This window comes from Pseudonaja textilis, chromosome 1, assembly GCF_049901715.1.
Source record: "Pseudonaja textilis isolate UNSWEBS1 chromosome 1, rPseTex1.2, whole genome shotgun sequence".
NCBI lineage: Eukaryota > Metazoa > Chordata > Lepidosauria > Squamata > Elapidae > Pseudonaja > Pseudonaja textilis.
In genome coordinates, this window is record NC_141990.1 from 12468412 (window position 1) to 12494231 (window position 25820).

The 25820-nt window shown below is 43.2% G+C and overlaps 1 protein-coding gene across 4 annotated transcripts in view; it reads left to right on the forward strand.

Moving 5' to 3' along the window:
• WSCD1 (WSC domain sialate O sulfotransferase 1) overlaps window positions 1-25820 on the forward strand; it is a 70056-nt gene that overhangs the window by 15878 nt on the left and 28358 nt on the right. For 3 of the 4 annotated variants that reach the window (XM_026710295.2, XM_087926247.1, XM_087926244.1), the window contains 2 exons: window positions 7140-7835; window positions 23343-23457. In XM_026710295.2, coding sequence (XP_026566080.2) covers window positions 7409-7835; window positions 23343-23457 — 542 coding nt within the window. In that variant the 5' untranslated portion in view covers window positions 7140-7408. The remainder of the gene's footprint in view (window positions 1-7139; window positions 7836-23342; window positions 23458-25820) is intronic. The other variant, XM_087926253.1, reaches the window with a different exon arrangement.

The window sequence follows — 25820 nt, forward strand, 5'->3', positions numbered from 1 at the left end:
TTTAGTTTTAGGAGTAGTTTGTCGTGTATCACTGAATCAAAGGCTTTACAGAAGTCTATGTAGATTGCGTCTATTGCTTTGCTCTGATTGAGTTGTGTAGTCCATATGTTTTTGCTGTGTAAGAGTTGCAGATTGCAGGATAGTTTTATTTTTTTTTTGAAACCAAATTGTTTATTAGAGAGTATGTTGTTTATCTCTAAGTGGAGGATAATGGATTGGTTAATAATTGATTCCATGACTTTACAGGTGACGCAGCGTAAGGAGATTGGTCTGTAATTTTCAACTAGGCTGGGGTCTCCCTTTTTGAAGATGTGGATGACCGTGGCTTGTGACCATAGTTTTGGCAAGGAGCTGGTCCTGAAATATTTTTCAAAGAATTATGCTTAGAGGTTTGGCTATGGCAGTGGGTAGCTTTTTTAAGAAGTAGGCACATATTCTGTCCGGTCCAATAGATAGGGATGGTTTTAGATTGCACATTGCTTTTTCAACATTGTCTTCTGTAAAATCGATATGTATTAGATCATTGTAGTTGTCTGTGGTTCGACTAGGAAGTACTGGGCATGATCCATTGCTGTTTACAAATACTCAGCCAAATAATGTGTTAAAGAGGTTTGCTTTGTTGGTGTCATCGTTGCAGTCTTTGCCATTAAGTCCTTTCAAGGGTGGGATGGACCTTGATTCTTTTAGTTTGTTGTTTACAAAATTGTAGAACGCATGGGTGGAATTTGTGTGTAGAAGGTTTTCCTCTTGTTTAATGTGATAATTAGTGCATTCAGTTTTTATCTGGTGGCATAGATTTTTGTATCAGCTTTTGAAGTTGGCAACATGACCAGATTTGTTTTTTCGCCAAAGTAATCTCTTTTTGGATTGAAACATCCTTATTGTTATAGGTTATCTGTTTTTCCTGGTTTTGGGAGTTGTTATTGGTACATATAGTTTGATGGCTCTTTTGATTACTAGTAAGAATATGTTGTAATGGTCTTCAACAGTATTGCATCCAGGGAATAGAAATTGCAAATCAAGGAAGAGAGATAGTTGATTGTAAGATCATAGTTTCCTTTTTTGAAGTTATAATTGGGGATTTTGTTGGGATGACTTTTGTGTGGACGTATGTTGAGACAAAAGTCAATCATGTTGTGGTCACTGTTGGAAAACAGTTCTTTAATTTGTATTCCATAAACTGAATTCAAACTATTGCGGAAGATGAGATAGAGGCAGTTGTTAAACCTTGTATTGTTGGTTACTAGTTGTTCCAGTCCCAGATTTGTACAGCATTGTAGATTGCATTTATGGGTTAATATGAGGTAGATTGAAGTCACCAAGAAAGATAAAAGCATGTGGGCAGGATGTTGCTCATCTTAGTAGTGAATTTAGCTTGTTTACATGTTCGATGTCATAATCAGGGGCTCTGTAACATAGTAAGAACTGAAATGTGATATTTAAGGTCAATTCACAGATAATGGTCTCAGGAAGAGCAGGCTCTTGGGTAACTTGGATGTTTTTTAGATGTAAGGACTTTTTATAGAAGATAGCAATACCACCTGCTCTATGGATTTCACAATAGGATCAGTAAACATGATAGTCTCGTACTGAGGTAATGGAGTCAGGGAGAGATGCGTTGAGCCATGTTTCACAGGAAAATATGATGTCGAATTTAGCCGTATTTAGTAAGAGGAGAAATTCAGGTATTTTATTTACAAGGCTTCTTGCATTGAGTAGCTTGCATTTAAGGCCAGTTGTTATTTGAATTGAGGTAGTTGGGGGCATGCGTGCCTAGTCTTGGGTGATGGTGGATTGGTTGAAGAAGGTTTGGATGCTTAGTTGTGGGTTGTGTGACTTTCTTTTGATACAGTCTGCACAGTAATCAATGTACAGGTCCTTCTCTCCATTGTCTAGATGATTTTTGAGTTCTGTGCATAGTATACGGGAGCGGGCATGTTGCTGTAAGGTTCTTTATTGACCAAGTATGATTAGACACACAAGGAATTTGTCTCCAGTGCATAATCTCTCAGTGTACATCCAAGCAACAAGTGATAAATCATGATCATAATCATAAATACAATCCTCATAAATCATAAGATACAACACTCAATGATAGTCATAGGATACTAAATAAGTGATCAACATAAATCATACTAGGATACTAAATAAAAACAATATAAATCATGTGATACAAACAAAGTTATACTCATAAGATGCTAAGGAAGTAGGTAATAGGAAACATGATAAGGATAATAGTAATACAGTCCAACTAGGTAGTTTGACATCCCAGGGCATAAGATAGTGTTGTGAAAATTAGTTGTTTAGCAGATCAATTGCATGGGGAAAAATTGTCCTTGTTTTCTAGGTGTTTTGGGGTGCAATACCCATTAGTATCACTTTGAGGGAAGAAGTTGAAAGAGTTTATGGCCAGGATGTGTGGAATCTAGATATTTTCACAGCCCTCTTTCTGACTAGTACAGGTCTTCAGTGGAAGGCAGGCTGGTTGTAATTGTTCTTTTTTTCCCCTGCAGTATTATCCGTTGAAGTCTGCCTCTGTCTTGTTTGGATGCTGTGGCAAACCAGACAATTACAGAGGTGCAAATGACAGAGTCAAGCAGTCACCAACAATGATAAAATAAATAATTTTATCAGCAATTTTGTAAACCTGTATCAGCAGCCATGATCAAATAAATAATTTTATCACAATCAAATAAATAATTTTATCAGCAATGATAATAAAAGAATGATTGGATTAGATTACAGGTAGCCCTTGATTTAGGACTAGTGGTTAGCGACCATTTGAAGTTATGATGAACCTCCCCTGAGGTACTTACGACCTGGTTCTGAGGGCTGCGCCATATGTGGTCATGAGACTGCATGTCAGCTTTTTGGCAACCAGCTCGCATTTATACAGAGAACAGATAATCAGATTGGGAGGGATCTTGTAGGTCATCTAGTCCAACTCCACACCCAAGCGGGAGACCCTACACTATTTCTGACAAATGGCAGTCCAATCTCTTCTTGAAAGTCTCAAGTGATGGCGCTCCCACAACTTCCGAGGGCAACTTCTGTTCCATTGGTTGATTGTTCTCACTGTCAGAAAGTTTCTCCTTATTTCCAGGTTGAATCTCTCCTTGTTCAGTTTCCATCCATTATTCCTTGTCTGGCCTACAGGAGCTTTAGAAAATAGCTTGACCCCTTCCTCTCTGTGGCAGCCCCTCAAATATTGGAAGACTGCTACCATGTCTCCCCTGGTCCTTCTCTTCACTAGACTAGCCGTGCCCAGTTTCTGTAACCATTCATCGTATGTTTTAGTCTCCAGTCCCCTAATCATCCTGGTTGCTCTTCTCTGTAGTTTTTCTAGAGTCTCAACATCTTTTTATAGTGTGGTGATCAAAACTACATGTACTGGCTAGGTGTGGTCTTCTTACAAAGGCTTTATAGAGTGGTATTAGTATTTCACTTTATGGCTGTTTTGCAATGACTTATGATTGCTCCTTACACTTACAACCATTGCAGCATCTCTGTGATCATGTGATCAGAATGTGGATGTTCAGGAACCAGCGTGAGTTTATGACAGTTGAAGTATCCCAGGATCACAGGATCTCCATTTTTGACTTTCTCAGCTGGCTGCCAATAAGCACAGTCAATGGGGAAGCCAGATTCTCTTAACAACTGTCTGATTCACTTAACAACCATGATGATGCACTTAACAACTATGGTAGAAAGGTCATAACAATCAGAAATGACTCACTTCCAATCACCTCGCTTAACGACAGATGTTCCGATCCTAACTGTGGTTATAAATTGAGGATTACCTATACCATGGCCAGGTCTTTCTATTTTAAACACAAGCCACTCAACCTTTTGATACTTGATTTGATTTTTGTTGTCTCTAGAAACAAAAGCACCTTTGAGACAATCATGACCTGGATGACTGACGATCTCCACAGACATTGATCTTGGGTAGTTTATTTGATCATTGGAGCTGACACAAACATTCAGAAACTATTCCTTGAAAATCAAGACCACAGGAAAAATCCCAGAGGGGAAAATAATAGTTTTAAAAGTGCCTTTGGTAGGGATTATGGGCACTTATTTTGTTGATTTAGGAAGCTATGCAGAATTGGACTTAGTTTGTAATTGGCTGAGCGCCCATCCAAAAATCCCCATAGGTTAGTCTGGGAATTTGAAAAACAGCTTAGAGAAAGGCCATGGCAAACCTATATTATTTCCAAGAAAACTATATGGATTCAATTATCATTAACTAGGCACACGGGCATATTTATTACTTTAGGAATGGATAAATCAGTCTAGTTCCAGTTTGTGTCAGTATTACATAAGGTCAAACATAAAACTCTTTTTCATAGAGTTTTCAAAGATAGCATGAACATCTGTATTTACTCTCTAAACGTAGATTTACTCTCTAAAATTTGCATTTCCCCTAAAGTTCTCTTTTTATCAGTATTTGCCTAAAATATATGTGCTTGTGCACATTTTCTTCTAGAAAAAAGTGAAATGGAAAATGTGGAGGAATGTGAAATATGGATAACTATATTCTGATTTATGAATCCTGGGAATGCAAATTAGCTGCTTTAAAAGAAGAACACACAGTCAACAGCCCCATCTGAGACTTGGTTGCAGTTCAGAGCTCCTGAAAAAACTGGCAGTGATGTAATTTTAATGTTCCAGAAGGGGATAATTGTTAAATACATGGGGAACAATCTTTTCAACTCTATTCAATTAATTTTGCTAAGTTTTAATTAGGCTTTAATTTAAATTAAGTTTTAACTTTTTCTTGGCTGGCCCACCCAAAATCCAAGGATATTTTCATTGAAAATAGGGTTATGTAGCAAGTTTTAAAATAGGGTCTGAATTCATTTCTGCATGGTTCCATTTTAGACACTGAAATCAATATAGAGTAGGGTAGAGTAGAGTAGAATAGAATAAGAAAATAAGAATTAGAATTAGAATTGAATATTCTTTATTGGTGAAGTGTGATTGGACACACAAGTAATTTGTCCTGGGTGCGTAAGTTCTCTATACATACAAACATCAAAGTAATATAATCATAAGATATCAATTGGAGAAGGTTGTAGGAAAGATGAAAAGGATAATAGCAATATTTAGTATTTATTATTTATTTGATTTTTCAGTTGCTTACAAGATAATAGGTATAAGTATATACATAGTTATGAATACATGAAATGGGTACATATAAGAAAAATAAAAAACAATAGGACAGGGACAGTAGGCACTATTGGTGTGCTTATGCACGCCCCCTACAGACCTCTTAGGAAGGGGGTGAGGTCAATAGAACACAGTCTAAGGTTAAAGTTTTTGGGGTTTGGGGAAGAAACCACAGAGTCAGGTAGAGTATTCCAAACATTGACCATTTTGTTGCTGAAGTCGTATTTTCTGCAGTCAAGTTTGATGCAGTTAACCTTGAGTTTGTATCTATTGCGTGCTCTTGTATTGTTATGATTATATGATATATGATGAATGAATGAATACTTATAAGATATATATATATATATATATATATATATCTTTGGTTGTTCGGGTTTTCTCCCGCGTAAGATCGAAGTATCTAGGCAACGTTTCGATGAAGTCTCATTCATCATCTTCAGGCTTCTGTCTTCGGCTCTTGCTTCTCTCTGAGACTTCATCGAAACGTTGCCTAGATACTTCGAATCTTACGTGGGAGAAAACCCGAACAACCAAAGATCCACATACAAATACCCGCGAGAACCTCAGAAAACATATATATATATATATGTGTGTGTGTGTGTGTGTGTGTGTGTGTGTGTGTGTGTGTGATAAGTATTCATTTGCAGGTAGGACATTGCAATGTATGATTTTATATACCATACTTAGATCAGACCGGAGGCGGCATAGTTCCAGATTTTCTAGGTCTAGAGTTTCAAGTCTGGTGGCATAAGGTATTCTACAATGAGTAGAGGAGCGGAGAACTCTTGTTGTGAAATATTTCTGGACTTTTTCAGTTGTGTTAATATCAGATACATGATATGGGTTCCAGACTGATGAGCTGTATTGAAGTATAGGTCTAGCAAATGTTTTGTATGCTCTAGTTAGTAGATAGATATTACCAGAGAAGAAGCTATGTGGGATTAGATTAACAACTTTTAATGCCTTTTTGGCTATGTAGTTACAGTGGGCTCTAGCACTTAGATCATTTGAGATGAGTACTCCAAGATCCTTGACAAAGTTTGGATCCTCAACCAGGTCTTGACTATTTAATTTATATGTTATTTTCTGATTTTTTCTGCCAATATGTAAGACAGAGCATCTATTAATTGAGATTTGAAGTTGCCATTTGATTGACCATTCTGATACATAGTCAAGGTCTTTTTGGAGGGTTGTAGTATTGTCTGTGGTGTTGAGTAGCTTTACATCATCAGCGAAGAGAATGCAGTTGCTCTTGATATGATCATGGGTAAATACCCTGAGACATAAGGCAATACTGTAGTAATTAGCTATTCATTGGAATGATGGCACAAGGAAAAAAAACTGTGTCTAGTTGTTTTTGTATGCAATGCCCTATAGTGGAGTCCCGAGGGGAGGAGTTGAAGCAGTTTTTGTCCAGGATGTGAGTGGTCTGCAGATATTTTCTCAGCCCCTCTTTCTGAGTCAGGCAATATACAGGTCCTCAATGGAAGGCAGGTTAGTTGCAATTGTTTTTTCTGCAGTCCTAACTATCTGTTGGAGGCTGTGCTTGTCTTGTTTGGTTGCTGTGCTAAACCGGACAGCTATAGAAGTGCAATTCAATATTCAGACAGAGTCAATAATTCCTCTGTAGATCTGTATCAGCAGCTCCTTGGGCAGTCTGAGCTTTCTGAGTTCACAGCTGCCAAAAGAACAATTTTTTTTTTATCCTCCCAAACTTTCTCAGAGTGAACTCAGGGGTGAAAATCAGAGAAAGCAGAAGGAACAATGAGCTGAAAGTCTCTGTTTTGTTTCTCTCTCCTACCCTACGTCTCATCCAGCATTTGTGAAGGATTATTGTTTTACAGACTCTGATAGAAACAGACTGCGGTAAATTACAGATTAGGTTTCAGCTAAAGAGGAATAGAACGGATTAGGAGGGATACAAATTGATAAACCGGAACTGAACAGATTGTGCTTTCTTATTGCAGATCTGAGGAACCGAGTCTTTGAAGTGTGACCGGCCACGATCGAGGAAAATGCTTGTGAATGGTTGACTGGATGTTCTTGGTCCTCTAAAACCTCCTCCGTGCAGAGAACTATGGCGACAAGGCTGGCGGTGATTGCAGAAGGAAGCGCAGTTGAGACAGGAAAGAGTCTGAGATAATCGGACGAACTCATGGGAGGCCCTAGCCAGAAGCCAATGTGTGGCTTCAAAGCTGTTCTAAAGGCTTGAGTGGCTCAGTTTCCCAGGAAGGGTATGGCCAAATCCTTTTTCAGACCACAAAAGTTTCTTCGGAGGACCCAGTTTCTGCTCTTTTTCCTCACGGCTGCTTATTTGATGGCTGGTAGCCTTCTCCTCCTGCAGCGATCTCGCTTGGTTCTGCAGCAGGGCTCCCGAGCGTCCTCCAGGAATCAGGGCCTACCCATTGCTGAGACTTTGCTGGGGGATGCCAATGGAGAAAGCAGACCAGTTCAGATGCCTCGCTTGACTTCTAAGCTTCTTGTGAACATGCAGACAGTGTATGGATCCAACCTGGACCAGAAAGATGGACCGCGGTGGTTGATCTCCAGAAACTCTGAATTGAGACAGTTACGGAGGCGGTGGTTTCTCCGATTTGTAAATGACCAAGAACCTGTTCCGGCTTCTGGAGCAAAAACACCGAAGCACACCTCCAAAAGCAAAGGTAAATCTGGTTTTGAAGTTTGCACTAGATTTTGCAGATGTATTTTGGAAAGGAGACGTAGATACCTTGAAATATCTCCTGTGGGTATTATTAATTATTAATTATATTATATTGTATTATAATTATTATTTATTACTATGATGATGATGATGCCCCACCTTTCTGCTTATCAAAGTGCACCAGGCAGTTTACAATAGCATGAAGTAGAAAATATTTTTTAAACATGCCACCAAGATATCAACAAAGAGACGCTATTAAATGAATATTTAATAGCTGCTACGGTGATGGTGATGATGACAGGAAACCCAAAATGAGCAAAGCATTTCATTTGTGCTCACTTTTCCTTTGAGTGGCTCATAATTCACCATCTGTCATTCTACCTTCACAATACCCCTGTGAGATAAGGTAGGTTAAATGATGGTTAGCAACCGATCAACCTTATAAGTAGGTAGACCAGGAAACTGTTTCCACAAGATGACTAGAACTATATTTTATTGTGATAGCTTGTAGTAACAGATTCTTGCAAATTTGCCCCACTTCTCTCTTCCTATCCTATGTACCATAGGTCAGCACCTCTCAACTGTGTCAACTTGAAGATGTGGGGTCTTCAACTCCTAGGATTTCCTAGCCACCAGGTTGTGAGTTGGAGACTGTACATTGTAGAGCTGCCCAGGATGAGAAATTATGCCTAGAGAATGTGGGAACCAGTCTCATTCACACACACATACACACACACACACACACACATACACACACACACCAGGCTTAATGCATGTATCTTTTCCATCTGTGGTTGTCCTGGGAGCTTAGGGAAATAATGATAGTAAATAAAATACATAGTCAAAGCCTTACCTACTCTGCATTATATCTTTTCCTTTTCCAAGATGGGCAGCTATATGAATTGACGAATGAGAAAGAAAGAAAGAAAGAAAGAAAGAAAGAAAGAAAGAAAGAAAGAAAGAAAGAAAGAAAGAAAGAAAGAAAGCCAATTCAAGGACATGCTTTTTATGAATTGACTAATACATATATGAATTAATTAATGAATCAATACATGAATACCCATTCAGACAAATGCCTTTATGAAATGACTAATATATATTAATGAGTGAGCGAGCGAGTGAGCGAATGCCCATTCCTGGAAATACCTGTTGTGTGTCAATTGGCAATGAGAGATAATGCCCAAGGCCCAAACATGGCAAAGGGCTCAGCCAAAATATTGTTGAGTATGGGAAATCTAATCTGATCCAAAGAGAAGGCAAGGAGAAGAGTGCAATTGAAACCTTGCCTCGTTAGCATGTCCATTGTTGTTACATGCATGCAGAAGGCAGGTTCTTGATTCTGCTCTCACGCTCACATCTTCCCTCTTTTGAGTACCTCCCTGCAATGGTTGCATATTTAAGCACCATCTTTAGCCACAGTAGAGCCATGGTTTGCAATTGCTTTCCTCCAGAATGCTTTTTCTTTCTATTTCCCAAATTAGGCAATAGCTTAGTCATTTCCTGGTGGTCTCTCATCCCAGCATTAACCAATCCCAACTGTTAAGCACCAGGAAAATCAGGAGATCCAGACAGTTCAAATGGGTATAAATGAGAGCTGTGGTGGCACAGTAGTTAGAATGCAGTATTGCAGACTAATTTTGCCAACTGCCAACAGTTCAGTTCTCAACAGCTCAAGGTTGAGTCTGTCTTCCACCCTTCCAAAGTCAGTAAAATGAGGACCCAGATTATTGGAGGCAATATGGTGATTCTGCTTAGAGAGGGCTATAAAGCATGGTGAGGGGGTATGTAAGTCTAAAGTGCTATTGCTATAAAGCAGGGGTGGGATTCCACCAGTATAACAACCAGTTCAGCGATCGCATGCTCCATGCATGTGCTCTGCATTTAAAAAAGCCCTAATTCTTACTTTCTACAGGAGTCCCTGTGAATAAAACAGTTGAGGCACAGCAAACCACTCTGCCGCATGAATCAGCTGTGTACTAACAAAAGGGAATAAAGTACAGGAAAGAGCAAGGTCAGGCGGGCGGGCCCACATCAATTTGCTGCCAGCTGATATTCGGAGTAAGGTGTTCAGATAATAGATAATCAGAGCTGAAAGGGACCTTGTAGGTCATCTAGTCCAGGGGTCTCCACCCTTGGCAACTTTAAGACTTGTGGACCAACTCGCAGCTTTGCGGGCTGAGGAATTCTGGGGGTTGAAGTCCACAAGTCTTAAAGTTGCCAAGGTTGGAGACCCCTGATCCAATCCAACACCCTGCCCAAGCAGGAGACCCTACACCATTTCTGACAGATGGGAGTCCAATCTCTTATTTATTTATTTTATTTTATTTATTTGATTTGCCAATTGCTTACAAGATAATAGGTATAAGTATATACATAGTTATGAATACATGAAATGGGTACATATAAGAAAAATAAAAGAAACAATAGGATAGGGACGGTAGGCACGTTGGTGTGCTTATGCACGCCCCCTACAGACCTCTTAGGAAAGGGGTGAGGTCAATAGTAGACAGTCTAAGGTTAAAGTTTTTGGGGTTTGGGGAAGAAACTACAGAGTCAGGTAGAGTATTCCAGACATTGACCACTCTGTTGCTGAAGTCGTATTTCCTGCAATCAAGTTTGGTGCGGTTAACCTTGAGTTCGTATCTATTGTGTGCTCTTCTGTTGTTAGGGTTGAAGCTGAAGTATTCATTGACAGGTAGGACATTGCAATGTATGATTTTATATACCATACTTCGATCAGACCGAAGATGGAGTAATTCAAGGTTTTCTATGTCTAGAATTTCAAGTCTGGTAGCATAAGGTATTCTACAAGGAGTAGAGGAGTGGAGAACTCTTCTTGTGAAATATTTCTGGACTTTCTCAACTGTGTTAATATCAGATACGTAATGTGGGTTCCAGACTGATGAGCTGTATTCGAGTATTGGTCTAGCAAATGTTTTGTATGCTCTAGTTAGTAGTGTGATATTACCAGAGAAAAAGCTACGTAGGATTAGGTTAACAACTAACTCTTAATGCCTTTTTGGCTATGTAGTTACAGTGGGCTCTAGCACTTAGATCATTTGAGATGGGTATTCCAAAGTCCTTTACAGAGCTTGGATCATCAACAAGATCTTGACTATTCAGCTTGTATTTTATTTTCTGATTTTTTTTTGCCAATATGTAAGACAGAGCATTTATTTGTTGAGATTTGAAGTTGCCATTTGTTTGACCATTCTGATACATAGTCAAGATCTTTTTGAAGGGTAGCAGTATTGTCTGTGGTATTGAACAGCTTTACATCATCAGCGAAGAGAACGCAGTTGCTCTTAATATGATCACAGAGGTCATTTATGTAGAGTATAAAGAGAGTTGGTCCTAGAACACTGCCTTGGGGGACACCACTATTGACAGGTACAGAATTTGATAGGACACTCCCAATTTTGACCATTTGTTGTCTGTTTGACAGGAATGCTTCTATCCAGTTATGCAGTTGTCCAGAGATACCATAAGATTTTAGTTTTAGGAGTAGTTTGTCATGTACCACTGAATCAAACACTTTACAGAAGTCTATGTAGATTGCATCTATTGTTTTCCCTTATCGAGTTGTGTAGTCCATATGTTTTTGCAGTGTAAGAGTTGCAGATTACAGGATAGTTTTTTCCTGAAACCAAATTGTTTATTGGAGAGTATGTTGTTTATCTTTCAGTGGAGGATAATGGATTGGTTAATAATTGATTCCATGACTTTACAGGTGATGCAGCATAAGGAGATTGGTCTGTAATTTTCAACTAGGCTGGGGTCTCCCTTTTTGAAGATGGGGATGACCATGGCTTGTGACCATAGGTTTGGCAAGGAGCTGGTCTTGAAAGATTTTTCAAAGAATTATGCTTAGAGGTTCATCTATGGCAGCGGGTATCTTTTTTAAGAAGTAGGCAGATACTCCATCCAGTCCAATAGATAGAGATGGTTTTAGATTGCGCAGTGCTTTTTCAACATTGTCTTCTGTAAAATTGATATGTATTAGATCATCGTAGTTTTCTGTGGTTCGACTAGGAAATACTGGGCATGATCCATTGCTGTTTACAAATACTGAACCAAAGAATGTGTTAAAGAGGTTGGCTTTAATGGTGTCGTCGTTGCAGTCTTTACCATTAGGTCCTATCAGGGGTGGGATGGACCTTGAGTCTTTTAGTTTGTTGTTTACAAAATTGTAAAAAGCGCGGGTGGAATTGGTACATAGAAGGTTTTCCTCTTATTTAATGTGATAATTGGTGCATTCAGTCTTTATCTTCTTGAAAGCCTCCAGTGATGAAGCTCCCACAACTTCCGAAGGCAACTTCTCTTCCACTGTTTGATTGTTCTCACTGTCAGGAAGTTTCTCCTTATTCTCAGGTTGAATCTCTCCTTGTTCAGTTTCCATCCATAATTCCTCGTCTGGCTCTCTGTGTCAGCCCCTAAAATATTGGAAGACTGGTATCATGTCTCCCCTGGTCCTTTTCTTCCCTAGACTAGCCATGCCCAGCTCCTGTAGTTTAGTTTACTTTATTGTCATTGCACCTCATACAACGAAATCAAACACCATCTTTAGTGCACATCATGACCATGAAAATAAACACAAACACAAATCCTTCACATTCTATACAATTGAATTGAAGACCCCTGATATTGCATTAATATTGCACTATACAGTAGAATTCAAAAGAGTTACTGCCCTGGGTTAGAAGCTGTTTTTCAGCCTATTTGTCCTTGTTTTTATTATTCTGTACCATCTGCCAGATGGTAATAGTTCAATAAAAGGGTGCCCAGGATGAGATGGATCTTTGAGAATCTTTTGAACTTTCTTAAGGCAGCGGGAGCTATAAAGCTCTTCCAAAGAGGGGAGAGAGCAACCAATGATCTTCTGGGCAATGACATTAACCCTCTGAAGTGCTTTCCTATCTGCCCCTGTGCAATTGGCAAACCATACAGAGGTGCACTAAGTTAAGATACTCTCTATGGAGCAGCGATAGAAGGTCACCAGCAGTTTTTCATTCAGTTGCTGTTTCCTGAGAAGTCTCGGGTCATATAACCTCTGCTGGGCCCTTTTGACCAGGGCTGCAATGTGGGTGCCCCAGGTCAGGTCCTTTTTTAGGGCCAGAAACTTAAAACTAGCCACTTGCTCCACTCCACTGTAACCATTCATCATATGTTTCAGTCTTCACCCGAACCTGTCTGAACCGGTAGAATCCCACCCCTGCTATAAAGATTTGTTGTAAATGTAAGCCATCTACAAGGATCAGCAGGAGATCAGAAGAGAAGGAAGTCAAGGTGGGCTGAACGTAGATCTCTTGTGGGCACATTCATGACTTCCCTCAGAATCAGCCTGGTCATCTCTTACACCAACTCTGTTTAGCTTTTTGTATGGCCTCCTAGGTGAGCCAGAGGGTAAAGTCAACACAGGTGCGAGCATCTATGTGAGCACTGAAGGTAGCCAGGAGATGAGGCTCAAAATATCAGAGCAGGCCGTAATATAAAAGCCTTAAGAAGCCTTTTGTAATATTACAGATGGTCCTTTACTTACAACCATTCATTTACTGACTATTCAATGTTACAACATCATTCAAAAAATGACTTGTAACCATTTTTATACTTATGACTGTTGTAGCACCCCCCATGGTCATTTGATCAAAATTTGGACTGGCAAGTATTATGGTTGCAGTGTCCTTGAGTCATGCAATAGCAATCGATTTATACTTATATACCACTTCATAGTGCTTTACAAGTGATTTATAGAGTCAGCATATTGCTCTCAATAATCTGGCTCCTTATTTTACCCACTTCGGAAGGATGGAAGGCTCAGCTGATTTTGTGAGGATCGAACTGCTGGAAGTCAGCAGAGTTAGCCTGCAATGCTGCATTTGTGTTTCTAACCGAACAACTGCAGTGATTCACTTAACAACTGTGGCAAGAAAGGTCTCAAAATGGGGCAAAACTCTCTTAACAAATGTCTTGCTTAGCAACAAATCTTTTGTGCTCAACTGTGGTCATAGATCAAAAAGTACCTGTCATCTTAATTAAAAACTGTTAGTTAAAGCAGGTGTCTGTGTTCCAAGTAATGCATCTGCCAAAAGCAGAACTCTGAGGTAGGTAGATTCCTCAAAGAACATGTTTATTGGATACAACATATCGGCACAGTTAGTGAAAACCAACTCCAAAAGTTCCCACAGTTTTAGACTAATTAAAAGAACAAATAGTTCACACCCCAAATGTCACCGGTTACATTGTCCAATGTAAGTAGCTGGGAGGCGGCTTGGTCCCTCCTCTCTTCCTTCAACTGCCACCTCTTAGGATGACCTTGATTCCCACAAGATAACTTTTTGTTTTGACTGTTAGCCAGTCTATCTACCTCCTCCTCCCTTCTCTGCTTCGGAGTTCGTGGCAACTATGAGGCAGCAAAAGATGGCTTCAGCCAGGTTCCCTTCAGAGTTGATAGCAGGAGGAAAAGAGGTTAAACCACAATATTCTATTTATCTCACAATGCAACAACAACCTGAGGAAGCCCAGATGGCTTTGAATCTGCAGCTGCAGAGGATGAAAAAAAGCTCTCTAAACCTGCCTCAGAGAAACTCCCACCTTCTTAACAGCTTATTGTGGGTGTCTGTTCACAGCTTGTGAACTTCCTAATTGCATGTTTGGAAAGTGCCAATGTTCACCTCTTTAGAAGAAACATACAATTCACCTTGTCTCAACATTTTAATTTAAGAGTTCTAGCTTTTCCTCCTATTTCACTGATTTTTTTTCTTCTTTCCTTACCCCTGTCCCAAAGGGAGAGTGATGTAGATTCTATTGGCTATTTTTAGCAAAAAGAAAAAAGGAGGGGAAAAAGCTGAAGATTGTTTGATTTATTTTGGATCCATCTGTGAAAAGCTTTCGTTCAGAGACTGAACAGGAGACGTGGAATAATGGAGGGAAAAAAAGAAGAAGAAAGCAAAGCATCCATTTAAGTCTAAAAAGCTTGTGTATGGAAGTGATCATGGATGTGGTGTATATCAGAAAAGGTCAGGTTGGTAGCTGTAATTATTCAAAGCTGCCATCTTGATTTTCTTGATTCTGTTCCCTGTAAAGGAACACCAAATTGACTTAGGCAATCTGTTATGTCCCTGGAACTTGCCAAAGTCCCCACCCAGGTCCGTGCATGCTGCGGGGGCGTTTGCTGCCCCTCATTGGCTGGCCTCCCTCGACAGCCGGCTATAAAAGCCGGCTGCAGGGTTCGGCCAGCCGCTGTTGCTGTGAGCCTGCTCCAGGCAAGGCTAACACGTTCAGTCCTTTATTACTTTAATAAAGTCTTGTTGCATCCATGCCTGGTCTAGCCTCTCATTGCTCAATCTACAACACTGGCGACGAGGATGGGATGGCTACCAGAGGCAATCCGCAACAGCTGAAATCACTCAATTGCTGAGCCGCAGCCACGCCGCCGGAGAGCTCGGTCAGCAAAAGCGAAGGAAAAGCGTCTGGCAGCTTAGTTAGCAAGCTACAGGGAAAGTGAAGCGCTGCGAGCTGCAGCCGCTCAGCCCAAAAAGAGCGCAAAATTCAAGCGGCTGTTGTTTGAATTCGAGTCGGAATACAGCGGTGCTGCCATTCCGGGAGTCTCTGGCGCCAGCACAGGGCGCGAGATTCAAATCACTGTCAGCTGCGGTCAGCCATTACACGCCTCACGCTCTCCAGGGCGCGAAATTCAAATAACGCTGCCAGCGGCCGTTGCAGCCTGAGCCATAGTGTAACCCAGAAAGAACAGAGAGATTCTGTGTAACCTCTCAAGAGCTGTAGTCACTAGCCTGGCAAAAGCACAAAGGGCCATTTGTCGTCCCAGAGATCTCACAGCAGTGTAACCTGCAGAAGTTCTCAACATGAACTCCAACCCAGCCTTCCCACCGTTCAAGCCTGATGAAGAAAAGTGGGAATCATACAAAAATCGTTTTAACCACTACATCGATGCCATTGGTCTGGCTGATGCTGGGAGCACAGAAAGAAGTCATTCTTCCTCAGTTATTGCGGAGCCATCGTTTTTGATACCGCCACAGCACTCGTTGCTCCACGTGAGTTAAAGAATGTCCCCTGGGCAGAATTGCTGGAGATCCTCACCAATCATTACTCCCCAGGCCCTCACAGATCGCGAGGCGTTTCACCTTCCGGATGAGGAAGCAAGCGGAAAAGGAAACCGTCAACCAGTATATGGCCGCCTTGAGGACTGCAGCTCTCCACTGCGGGTTGGGAACTATTTAGATGACATGCTCCTCGACCAGCTCGTCTGCGGGTCAAAGACCTTCACCTCCAGAGGCGACTACTTGCCAGGAAGGATCTCAACCTCTCCCAGGCCGTCGAGGGAAGCCTTGGCTGCAGAACTGGCAACCCAGTCAGCCACCGAAATTCAAGGTCCCATTCCCAAAGAAAGCTGTGCCACCATTCACTCAGAAGAGGTGGTCAACGAAGATGATCCCAACGATCAAACAGACATCCACTGCCTCGCTCAGGCCAAACAACCACAGGTAGGAAACAGGCAAGAAAGCAACAGTGCACCCAAACACATCATCCTGTGCCTATCCTGTGGCGGACCTCACTCAGAGAGCTTCGTGCAAATTCAAGGTGCCATCTGCAACAATTGCCACAAAAAGGCCACATCGCCAGAGTCTGCCAGGCAGCGCACAACTCAGCACAAAGGTTCTTTCCTTTTCCCATTCGGGACCCCAAAGGCAAGTACTAAATTGTCACACTTGCTACCATGCTAACCACACCTGTCATTCTATTAGTAAAATCACACTCTCCATTTTATTAGAAGGTAAACCTTGTCGTATGGAGGTTGATACGGGGTCAGCGCTCTCAATCATCTCTTGGAGCACTCTCAAGAAAATCCAGCCCAGACTATCCAGAAACCAGCTCCAGAAGTGCCAGATCACCTTGAGGGACTATCAGGGAAGGACTTCCAGTACTCGGCAAAGGCAAGTTCCTGGTTAATTTTAAAGCTTTCAAAGGCCACCTGCCTCTAGTGGTAGTTAACGGCAACCTCCCTAGTCTCTTGGGGCTTGATTGGTTCCCCTACCTCGGCCTAGGGTTAACAGGAGTCCATGCTGTCTCAGCTTCTGACACTGACTCCTTATTCACTGACTACTCAGACATATTCAGCGATGAGTTAGGGTGTTATAATGGTACCCCATCTCATTTGCAGTTGACCCCCAAGCGGTCCCACTCCGGCTGAAACCTCATAGAGTCCCATTCGCCATTCGGCCTAAACTGGGCGCAGAGCTGGATAAATTATTAAAGCAGGGGGTCATTGAGCCGAGCAGACTTTGCCAAATGGGAGGCATGCCAATTGTCACACCCTAAAAAAGGACGGCAGTCTGAGAATTTGTTCGGATTACAAAACAACAATTAACCGCTTTCTACAAGTTAGCGCTTACCCTGGTCATTCAACATTTATTGCATACCTTTGAGCCTGGCAACATTTTTGCCAAATTGGACATGTCTCAAGCGTATCAACAGTTCCCTGTTGACAACCAAACAGCCGAACTGCAAACTATTGTGACCCACAGGGGTGCCTTCCGGTGCAGGCGTCTCCAGTTTGGCGTAAGTGTTGCCCGGGCATCTTCAATCCCTCATGGAGCGTATATTTCAGGGCCTCCCAGGCGTAGTGCCCTACTTCGGCGACATATTGGTCTCGGCCAGGGACAAGCCCCAACTCTTCCAGAGAGTCAGAGCAGTGTTAGACAGGTTCAGACAGCATGGCCTCAAATTAAAAAGGGAGAAATGTGCCATTGCCACTAAACAGGTGGACTTTCTGGGCTATAGAATTGATGCCTCAGGCATTTACCCCCTAGAATCCAAGGTCAAGGCAATCCATGAGGCACCCACGCCAACCACTAAAGCCGAGCTACAAGCCTTTTTGGGATTATTGAACTTTTATGCGTCATTCCTGCCTCACAAAGCATCAATAGCAGAGCCTTTACACAGGCTCTTAGATAAAAAATCACCTTGGCACTGGAGACACAAGGAAGACACCGCTTTTCACGCAGTCAAATCACTGCTCACATCAGGCCGGTCCTTATTCAATTTGACCCACACCTCCCATTGGTACTAGCAGCGGATGCATCCCCTTTTGGGATTGGGCCGTAAGCCATAGACTACCCAACGGCTCCGAGGCACCAATTGCTTTCTTTTCCAGAGCGCTCTCAGCAACAGAGCGTAACTATAGTCAAATCGACAAGGAGGCTTTGCCGCAGTGGCAGTGTAAAGAAATTTCATGAATTCCTTTTTGGCCACAACTTGAACTAATCACGGATCACAAGCCTCTCCTGGGTCTTCTGTTGGGAGACAAGCAGACTCCCCAAGTGTTGTCTCCAAGAATGACGAGGTGGACCTTGTTCCTGGCGGCTTACTCGTACAAGCTCATCCACCGCCCAGGGAAAAGCGTTAAGCCCACGAGAGCGCCCTCAGCCGCTGCCCTCTGCCAGCTCCAGCTGAGGACCCGGCCCGGTCCATGCCATCTTCGATGTCACCAAGCTCGACCTTCCTGTCACCGCTCTCGACATACGCCACCAAATCCAAGACGGACAAAACAATCGCCCAGGTACTGGACTGGGTGAGGAGGGAGTGGCGGGCTCTAACCTCGCAGGCGAATTCACACCTTTTAAGACCCGTCAACAGGAACTATCTAGCTTACAGGGCTGCCTGTTGTGGGGCACCCGAGTTGTCATTCCGGCCTTGCTTCGCACACACCAGTCTTAGAGGCGCTACCACGAGGGCCACCCGGGCATTGTCCGGATGAGGCGTTAGCTCGGAGTTACGTCTGGTGGCCTGGCTTGGGCAGCGGCGACATGCGTCAAGTGGGTAAGCTCTTGCCAACCCTGTCAGGAATCCAGACCATCCCCTCCAGTCACCACCCCCACAAAGTGGGAGAGCGCCAGCGCGCCTTGGTCAAAGGCTACACATTGACTTAGCGGGACCAATACACGGCAAAACCTTCTTGGTGGTCGTAGATTCACATTTCTAAATGGATAGATGTGGCCCAACTATCCACGACCACCATGCAAAGCGGTTACCAAAGCTCTGACCCGCCTATTAAATAACACACACGGGCTACCAGATACCATAGTTTCGGATAATGGCCCCCAGTTTGCCTCAACAGAGTTTAGCCGCTTTGCTACCAATCTTGGCATTCGACACATCTTCATGGCCCCCTTTCATCCTGCCAGCGGACTGGCGGAGAGAGCCGTTAGATCCACAAAAGAAGCGTTAGCCAGATTCAGCAAAGAAGATTGGCATCACAGACTCTCCGCTTCTTGCTAAGCCAACACTCAACCCCTTGCATGGTCACCAACAAATCCCCAGCTGAACTTCTGATGGGTGACGCCTAAGAACTGTGTTGGATAGGCTCCACCCTCACTATTGCCCTGACACCCCTCTCGCTTCAATGACGGGGGTCAGAGATTTTGTCTTGCAGGAACATGTCTTTGCAAGGAACTATGCCGGAAACCCACTTTGGATTCCAGGAATGATAGTAGCCATCAGCGGCCCCAGGTCGTGCCCGAGTCCAGCTGGAAGACGGCCGCATCTGGAAGAGGCACCTGGACCAGCTAAGGAAGCGACAGGGGTACCCTCGCCAGTGCCGGATTAGGGGGGCTCAGGTCGGCCCCCAGGTGCCTCTCCAAACTCTCTCATCGAAGACCATGCCAGAGGCTCTTCGCCACCATCACCCGAGCCAAGGAGCAGGCAGTAGACCGGGACTGCCCGATGGGTCCTCCACCTGAACCAGCAGATGGGGCCACGACATCGCCGGCCAGTAGCACTGCACGGTACCAGCGCAGACCTCAGAGCGAGGCTGCACCCCATCACCAACCCTACCGGTTTCTCGAACTCTGAGACACTTGGTAACTCACCGAATTCACGACGCTGGGCGCCAGCACAGACACGCCAGCTTATTTAAATGACTATGCGTGTTCGCATCTGGGGGAAAGGGTGTTATGTCCCTGGAACTTGCCAAAGTCCCCACCCAGGTCTGTGCATGCTGCGGGGTTTGCTGCCCCTCATTGGCTGGCCTCCTCGACAGCCGGCTATAAAGCCGGCTGCAGGGTTCGGCCAGCCGCTGTTCGCTGAGCCTGCTCCAGGCAAGGCTAACACGTTCAGTCCTTTATTACTTTAATAAAGTCTTGTTGCATCCATGCCCTGGTCTAGCCTCTCATTGCTCAATCTACAACACAATCGGTTAACATGATGTTGCTTTATACCAGGGGTATCCAACCTTGGCAAGTTTACGACATTTGGATTCAACTCCCAGAATTCCCTAACCAGCTATTCAGGTTGTTGAACTAAACAATCACCCAGATTTCATCTAACTGGCTAATTCTATGATGGCTTGAAGGTGGGAGTTTCTCTGAGGCAGGTTTAGAGAGCTTTTTTTCATCCTCTGCAGCTGCAGATTCAAAGCCATCTGGGGGGTGATTCCTCCCCTGTAAGCCACGCAACCTACAAGTTGCTCTCTTCTCCATTCCTCCCTATGTGCCCTAGGATGAAGAGGGGTTAGGCCTGGGTCTTCCTCTGAACTCTCTCTCCCTTGTTCTATCTCTTCCCTGCTCTGCCCAGCTGGACTTTGCCCTTCCCCAGCCTCCTCCCCAACCAACTGAGCCACACTCTCACTCCCTGTCAGCTGTTCGTCTTCCTCCTCAGATTCAAACTCTGACAGGGGTGTAACAAGGGGATTTTTTCCCCCACTAGCGTAAAAGTTCCTCTTGTGTTTGCATAGGTCGTACATAATTAAAAATCGTTTCATCTCCTTTCACAAGAAATGAAATAAATGGCTAGTCTTCATTGCTCCAGGTATGCCTTTTTTTCTATCTTGTTCTCTCTACATTTGCCTGACAGTGTGCAAGATTGAATTCAGCAGCTTTATCAAAGAGATGCAAACTTGATGGTTTCATTTTAATTTTGCATTACAGAAGGAGGGGGTCAGTGCAGAGAATGAAGGAAGATTGGCTTTAAATAAATGTTGCGTTGCTTGAAGATTTACCAAGTAGGATGTCAAAGTCAGAGAAACTCAGGAAAACATGCCTTAATAAGGCCAGAAGAAATTATATATCACTTTTGCTTTCTAGCCCTGGTTCTGGTCTTTTTTTTTTCTTGTTTCTCTGATTAATGCAAAAGTCTGCCTAGAATCAGGGAATATTATTCTAATGTGTTTTGTGAATATATCCTTACAATCACAAAGTGGAAGTTTGTAAGCAGGGCTAGAAGGCTCATCATTTTCCACTGTTGCTATCACACCTCCAGAGACAATTCTGGACTGTGATCCTCCATGAATTCTACTGTTCTTCTTTGAAAGTCACCTAAGGTGGCAGCTGTCCCTGCCATTTCCAAATTATTTCTGCATTATGTAAATATGTCCTAATTTTATTCGGTTACAGCTCCACCCTCAGTATGTTTTAGAGCAAGTACTTGAGTTCTGTTAATATTCAATAAATAATGATATTACGTGTGAGAATTGAAAAATAAATTCTCATTGCTTTTCAGGAGACAAAGAAGAAGCAAAGGGGGGGGGGCATGGTGCAGGTAGTCCTTGACTTACAACCACAAATTGACCCCAAAATTTCTGCTGCTAAGTGTGATGACCCGGGGTGTGGCACAAAAATAACAAAGTCACAAAAGTAGATAAATTCCCTTTAATCAGGGGTGGGATTCTACAGGTTCGCACCTATTTGCTAGAACTTAGAACATTCTAAGCAGTTTGGAGAACCAGTTGTTAGAAGAAATTACTGGCCTAATCCTGTAAGGAAGGCAGGAAGGAAACATTCTGGTGTTGCTTACAGAAACTGCCTCTCCGTTAACCCTTTTTACATTCTTGGCAGGACTAGACTTCCTGTCTCAGGAACTTCTCTTGAGTTTTTTTCCCCTCCTTTGCTGGTACTTTGCTTGTGTGGAGTGACCATTCAAAGTTACAATGGCACTGAAAAAAGTGACTTATGACCATTTTTCACACTTACGGCTGTTGCAACATCCCCACAGTCACGAGAGGCCAGGTAAGGAGATGCTTGCCTCGATGTGAGTGATGTTGAGTTGGCCACACCCAGCCAATAACATGACCACCAAGCCATGCCCACAGGTTTTTTTGTTAAAAAAATTGAATCCCACCGCTGCCTTTAATACCTCCAACTTGGCCCCCGGTATACAGTTATCCTCATCTGGAGATCAAACTCTTCCAAAAACAGTCTACAAAGGGAAGAAATGCAGTCCGAACCCAAAGTACAGATAAATTAGAAATAAAAAAACCAACACAAACCACGCTGAAGTGATTAACACGACAGGCCAGGATAATAAATTGCAGACTTCCAAAAGATAATGAAGCACACAAAGTTGGGAGGACGCCAAAACCCAGATAAGCCTCGACAAAGATAATGCAGCAGGTGCTGTGTGCAAATGCCCTTCTTATATCCTGTTCTCCCAGATGCAACTAATGAAAGTGATCAGGGCCCTTTTCTCTCCCATAAGCCACGTTGCTCCATTCTCCATTCCTCCTTGCATGCCCTAGGATGAAGAGGGGTGGGCCTGGGTCTTCCTCTGAATGCCCAGCCGGACTGTGCCCTTCCCCACTTTCTTCCACAGCCACCAGAGCCACACTCCCACTCACTGTCAGTTGCTCAATCTTCCGCTCAGAATCAGACTCCAACAAAGGCACGACACTAAACAAGACAGTTGTTCAGCAAGTTTTTCCCCATTGTACAATTTTTCTTGCCACATTCGTTAAGTGAATCACTGCAGTTGCTAAGTGAATTTGGCTTCCCCATTAAATTTGCTTGTCAGAAGGTCACAAAAGGTGATCCCGTAACCCTACACTGCAACTGTCATAAATATGTGTCAGTTGCCATGTCTCTGAAATTTGATCATATGACCACAGGGATGCTGCAATGGTCGTAAATGTGAAAAATGGTCATAAGTCACTTTTTTCAGTTCCACTGCAACTTCGAATGATTACTAAATGAATGATTGTGAGCCAAGGACTACTAATAAAAGTGCTACACATTTTCTTACATGAAGCTTAGTTCTTAGTCATGTTTTATTGGTTCTTCCTGGCAGAATGGGAGGCTACAGCTATTATAGGAGAGGAATCCAAGCAGTGGTGCGATTCAACCGGTGTAACAACCGGTTCGGTGATCACATATACCATTTTAAAAAGCCCATTTTCAGCTATAACACATACCTTCCACTGCAGCCCCGGTGAGTAAAACAGCTGAGGCGCGGCAAAACCACTCTACCACACAAATCAGCTGTGCACCAAAACAAGGAAATAAAGCACAGGAAAGAACCCGGGTGGATGGGTGGGGCCAAATGATCACTGGAATTACCGGTTCGCCCGAACCTGTCTGAACTAGTAGAATCCCACCCCTGAATACAAGGCTACAGGCTGTTCTTTAAAAGGAGAATGCTAGGTTGTTGTGGTGGTTTTTCTCTGTTCAATTCTTTTCTCAAGATTATTTTTAACTGTCGGTTGTATTTTTATATGCTGAAGGCACTTATATTGGCTGCTTTGCTGACGACTCAAGAAAAAGGACATTGAAAGGAGCTGTGTTCTTTGACTTGAGAAAAATGACAATTTCCCATTGCCAAGAAGCCTGCGCAGAGAGGTAAAAAAATTAATAAGAGAAAGGGTATTTTATTTCTTCTGCATGGTGTTGCTCTTAAAGTTTTCAGGACAGGAATGGCCAAGTCCATCTAACATGAATTGGTCCTTCTTTTATACATACCATACCATTGCATGCTGAGTCTCTCTCTCTCCCTCCCTCTCCCTCTCTCCCTCCCTCTCTCTCTCTCCCTCCCTCTCCCCCCTCTCTCCTCCCCTCCCTCCCTCTCTCCCTCCCTCCCTCCCTCCCTCCCTCCCTCTCTCTCTCTCTCTCTCTCTCTCTCTCTCTCTCTCTCTCTCTCTATATATATATATATATATATATATATATATATATATGTTTTCTGAGGTTCTCGTAGGTATTTGTATGTGGATCTTTGGTTGTTGGGTTTTCTCCCGCGTAAGATTCGAATCTTACGGGAGAAAACAACAACAAAGATCCATATATATATATATATATATTCAGCATGAAATGGTATGTGAGAATGACCTTGGGAGACAAAAGGAAGGGCTACAGCCAAGGGAACAGTCAGATAAGAGGCACCTGAGTCCCCAGAAGGGATGAGAACATGGCAAATGTCTCAGAAGGGACTCCCCTTAGTTTCTTGGACTGTAAAGGTGAGGGGAGAGAGATGTGCTTTCATTCTTGCAAAAAAAAAAATCTGTTAATGTAGCCTTACAATAAAGATATGGGCAGTATTTATTGATGTGCTTGTTGTTCAGACTACCTCACAAGACTGATATCCAAGTTTGAAAGTATATCTCTCCCCACCCCCCACCCCTCACCTTTACAACTGAAGAAACTAGAGAGGGTCCCTTCTGAGGGTATTTGCCATACCTCAGTTCTTTCAGTGGGTTTAGCAGCTGCTTGTTTGATTTGTTTCTGTCTCCCAAGATTATTCCCCAATATACTATAGACTCAGTGGTGGGATTCAAATCGTTTAACAACCGGTTCACCCAGGATCAGGTTGGCTGTTATGGGAGGCGTGGCCCATCCCTCCAGCTCCACCGAGCAGGTGGGATGAGCCTCCCACGATGGCCAACCTCACCCTGGGGGAATCAGTTGTTAAATTACACTGCCCCCCTGCCCCCCACCCCCACTATTAAAGTGGATTCAAGTGCTGCGCTGCAGTGGAGAAATGGGGAACAAAATGGCTGGCTAGCACAGGGGAAGGAGGAGGAGCAGGGAGAAGAAAGAGGGAAAGTGGCCCGCTCCTTCCCTGACGCCGGCTGCTCCGTTGCCCATTTCTCCATTGCAGTGCAACACAGTGCCTAGGATCCGCTTTGATAGTGGGGAGGCAAGTAATTTAACAAGCACTTTGCCCAAATCGGTGAGAACTAGCTGAATCCCACCACTGTATATACTATACTACTATTATATTATAAATACTATATAGACTGGAAAACTAGTTGACCAGGATGGTATAAGGTGTCCTTGGGCAGAGTGTTAGATGAAGAGGTCTCTTCCTAATTCTCTTCCAGCCCTATGATTCTCTGTTCTATATTCTATTACCCAGCAGCATTAGGTCAACAGCATCAAAAGAGTGAGTAGGATTGAGCCCTACAAGTTGCAAGTTTGGCCACTGTCTGACAAACAATGCTGGTAGACCAGATGGTCCTTGGCTTGATCCAGGAGAGTCAGAATATTAGAATAACAGAGTTGGAAAAGATCTGGGAGGTCTTCAACTCCTTGCTCAAGCAGGAGATACTATCCCATTTCAAACAAGTGGCTTTCCTGTCTCTTCTTAACGGCATGGGTGGGATTCTACCGCTTCAGCCCGGTTCTATAGAATCGGTAGCTCTGAAGAGCAGCTAACACCAAACCGGTTCTCTCTGAAGATCTTCTTTTATTCGGTTGGGCCCACCGGCCTGCCCAGGCTCTAGGCTGTCCTTTATTCTTACCTTAGTTGCTTTGCCTGGCACAGCTGAGTGCCGCGCGTCAGCAGGAGATGGTGATTGCTTGCAGGATAAGTTGCTTTGCAAGTACTATGCATGCACGTGCAGCACACGCTCACCGAACCAGTTGTTAATGCCGGTAGGATCCCACCCCTGCTTAAAAGCCTCCAGTGATAGAGCACCCACAACTTCTGGTGGCAAGCTGTTCCACTTGTTAATTGTCCTCCCCGATAGGAAGATTCTCCTTAATTCCAGGTTGCTTCTCTCCTTGATTAGTTTCCACCCATTGTTTCTTGTCTTGCCCTCCGGTGCTTTGGAGAATAAATTGACCCCTTCTTTGTGGCAGCCCCTCAAATGTTGGATTACTGCTATTATGTGACCCCCTAGTCGTTTTTTTCTCCAGACTAGCTAAACCCAAATCCTGCAACCGTCCTGCATACGTTTAAGTCTCCAGTCCTTTAATCATCCTAG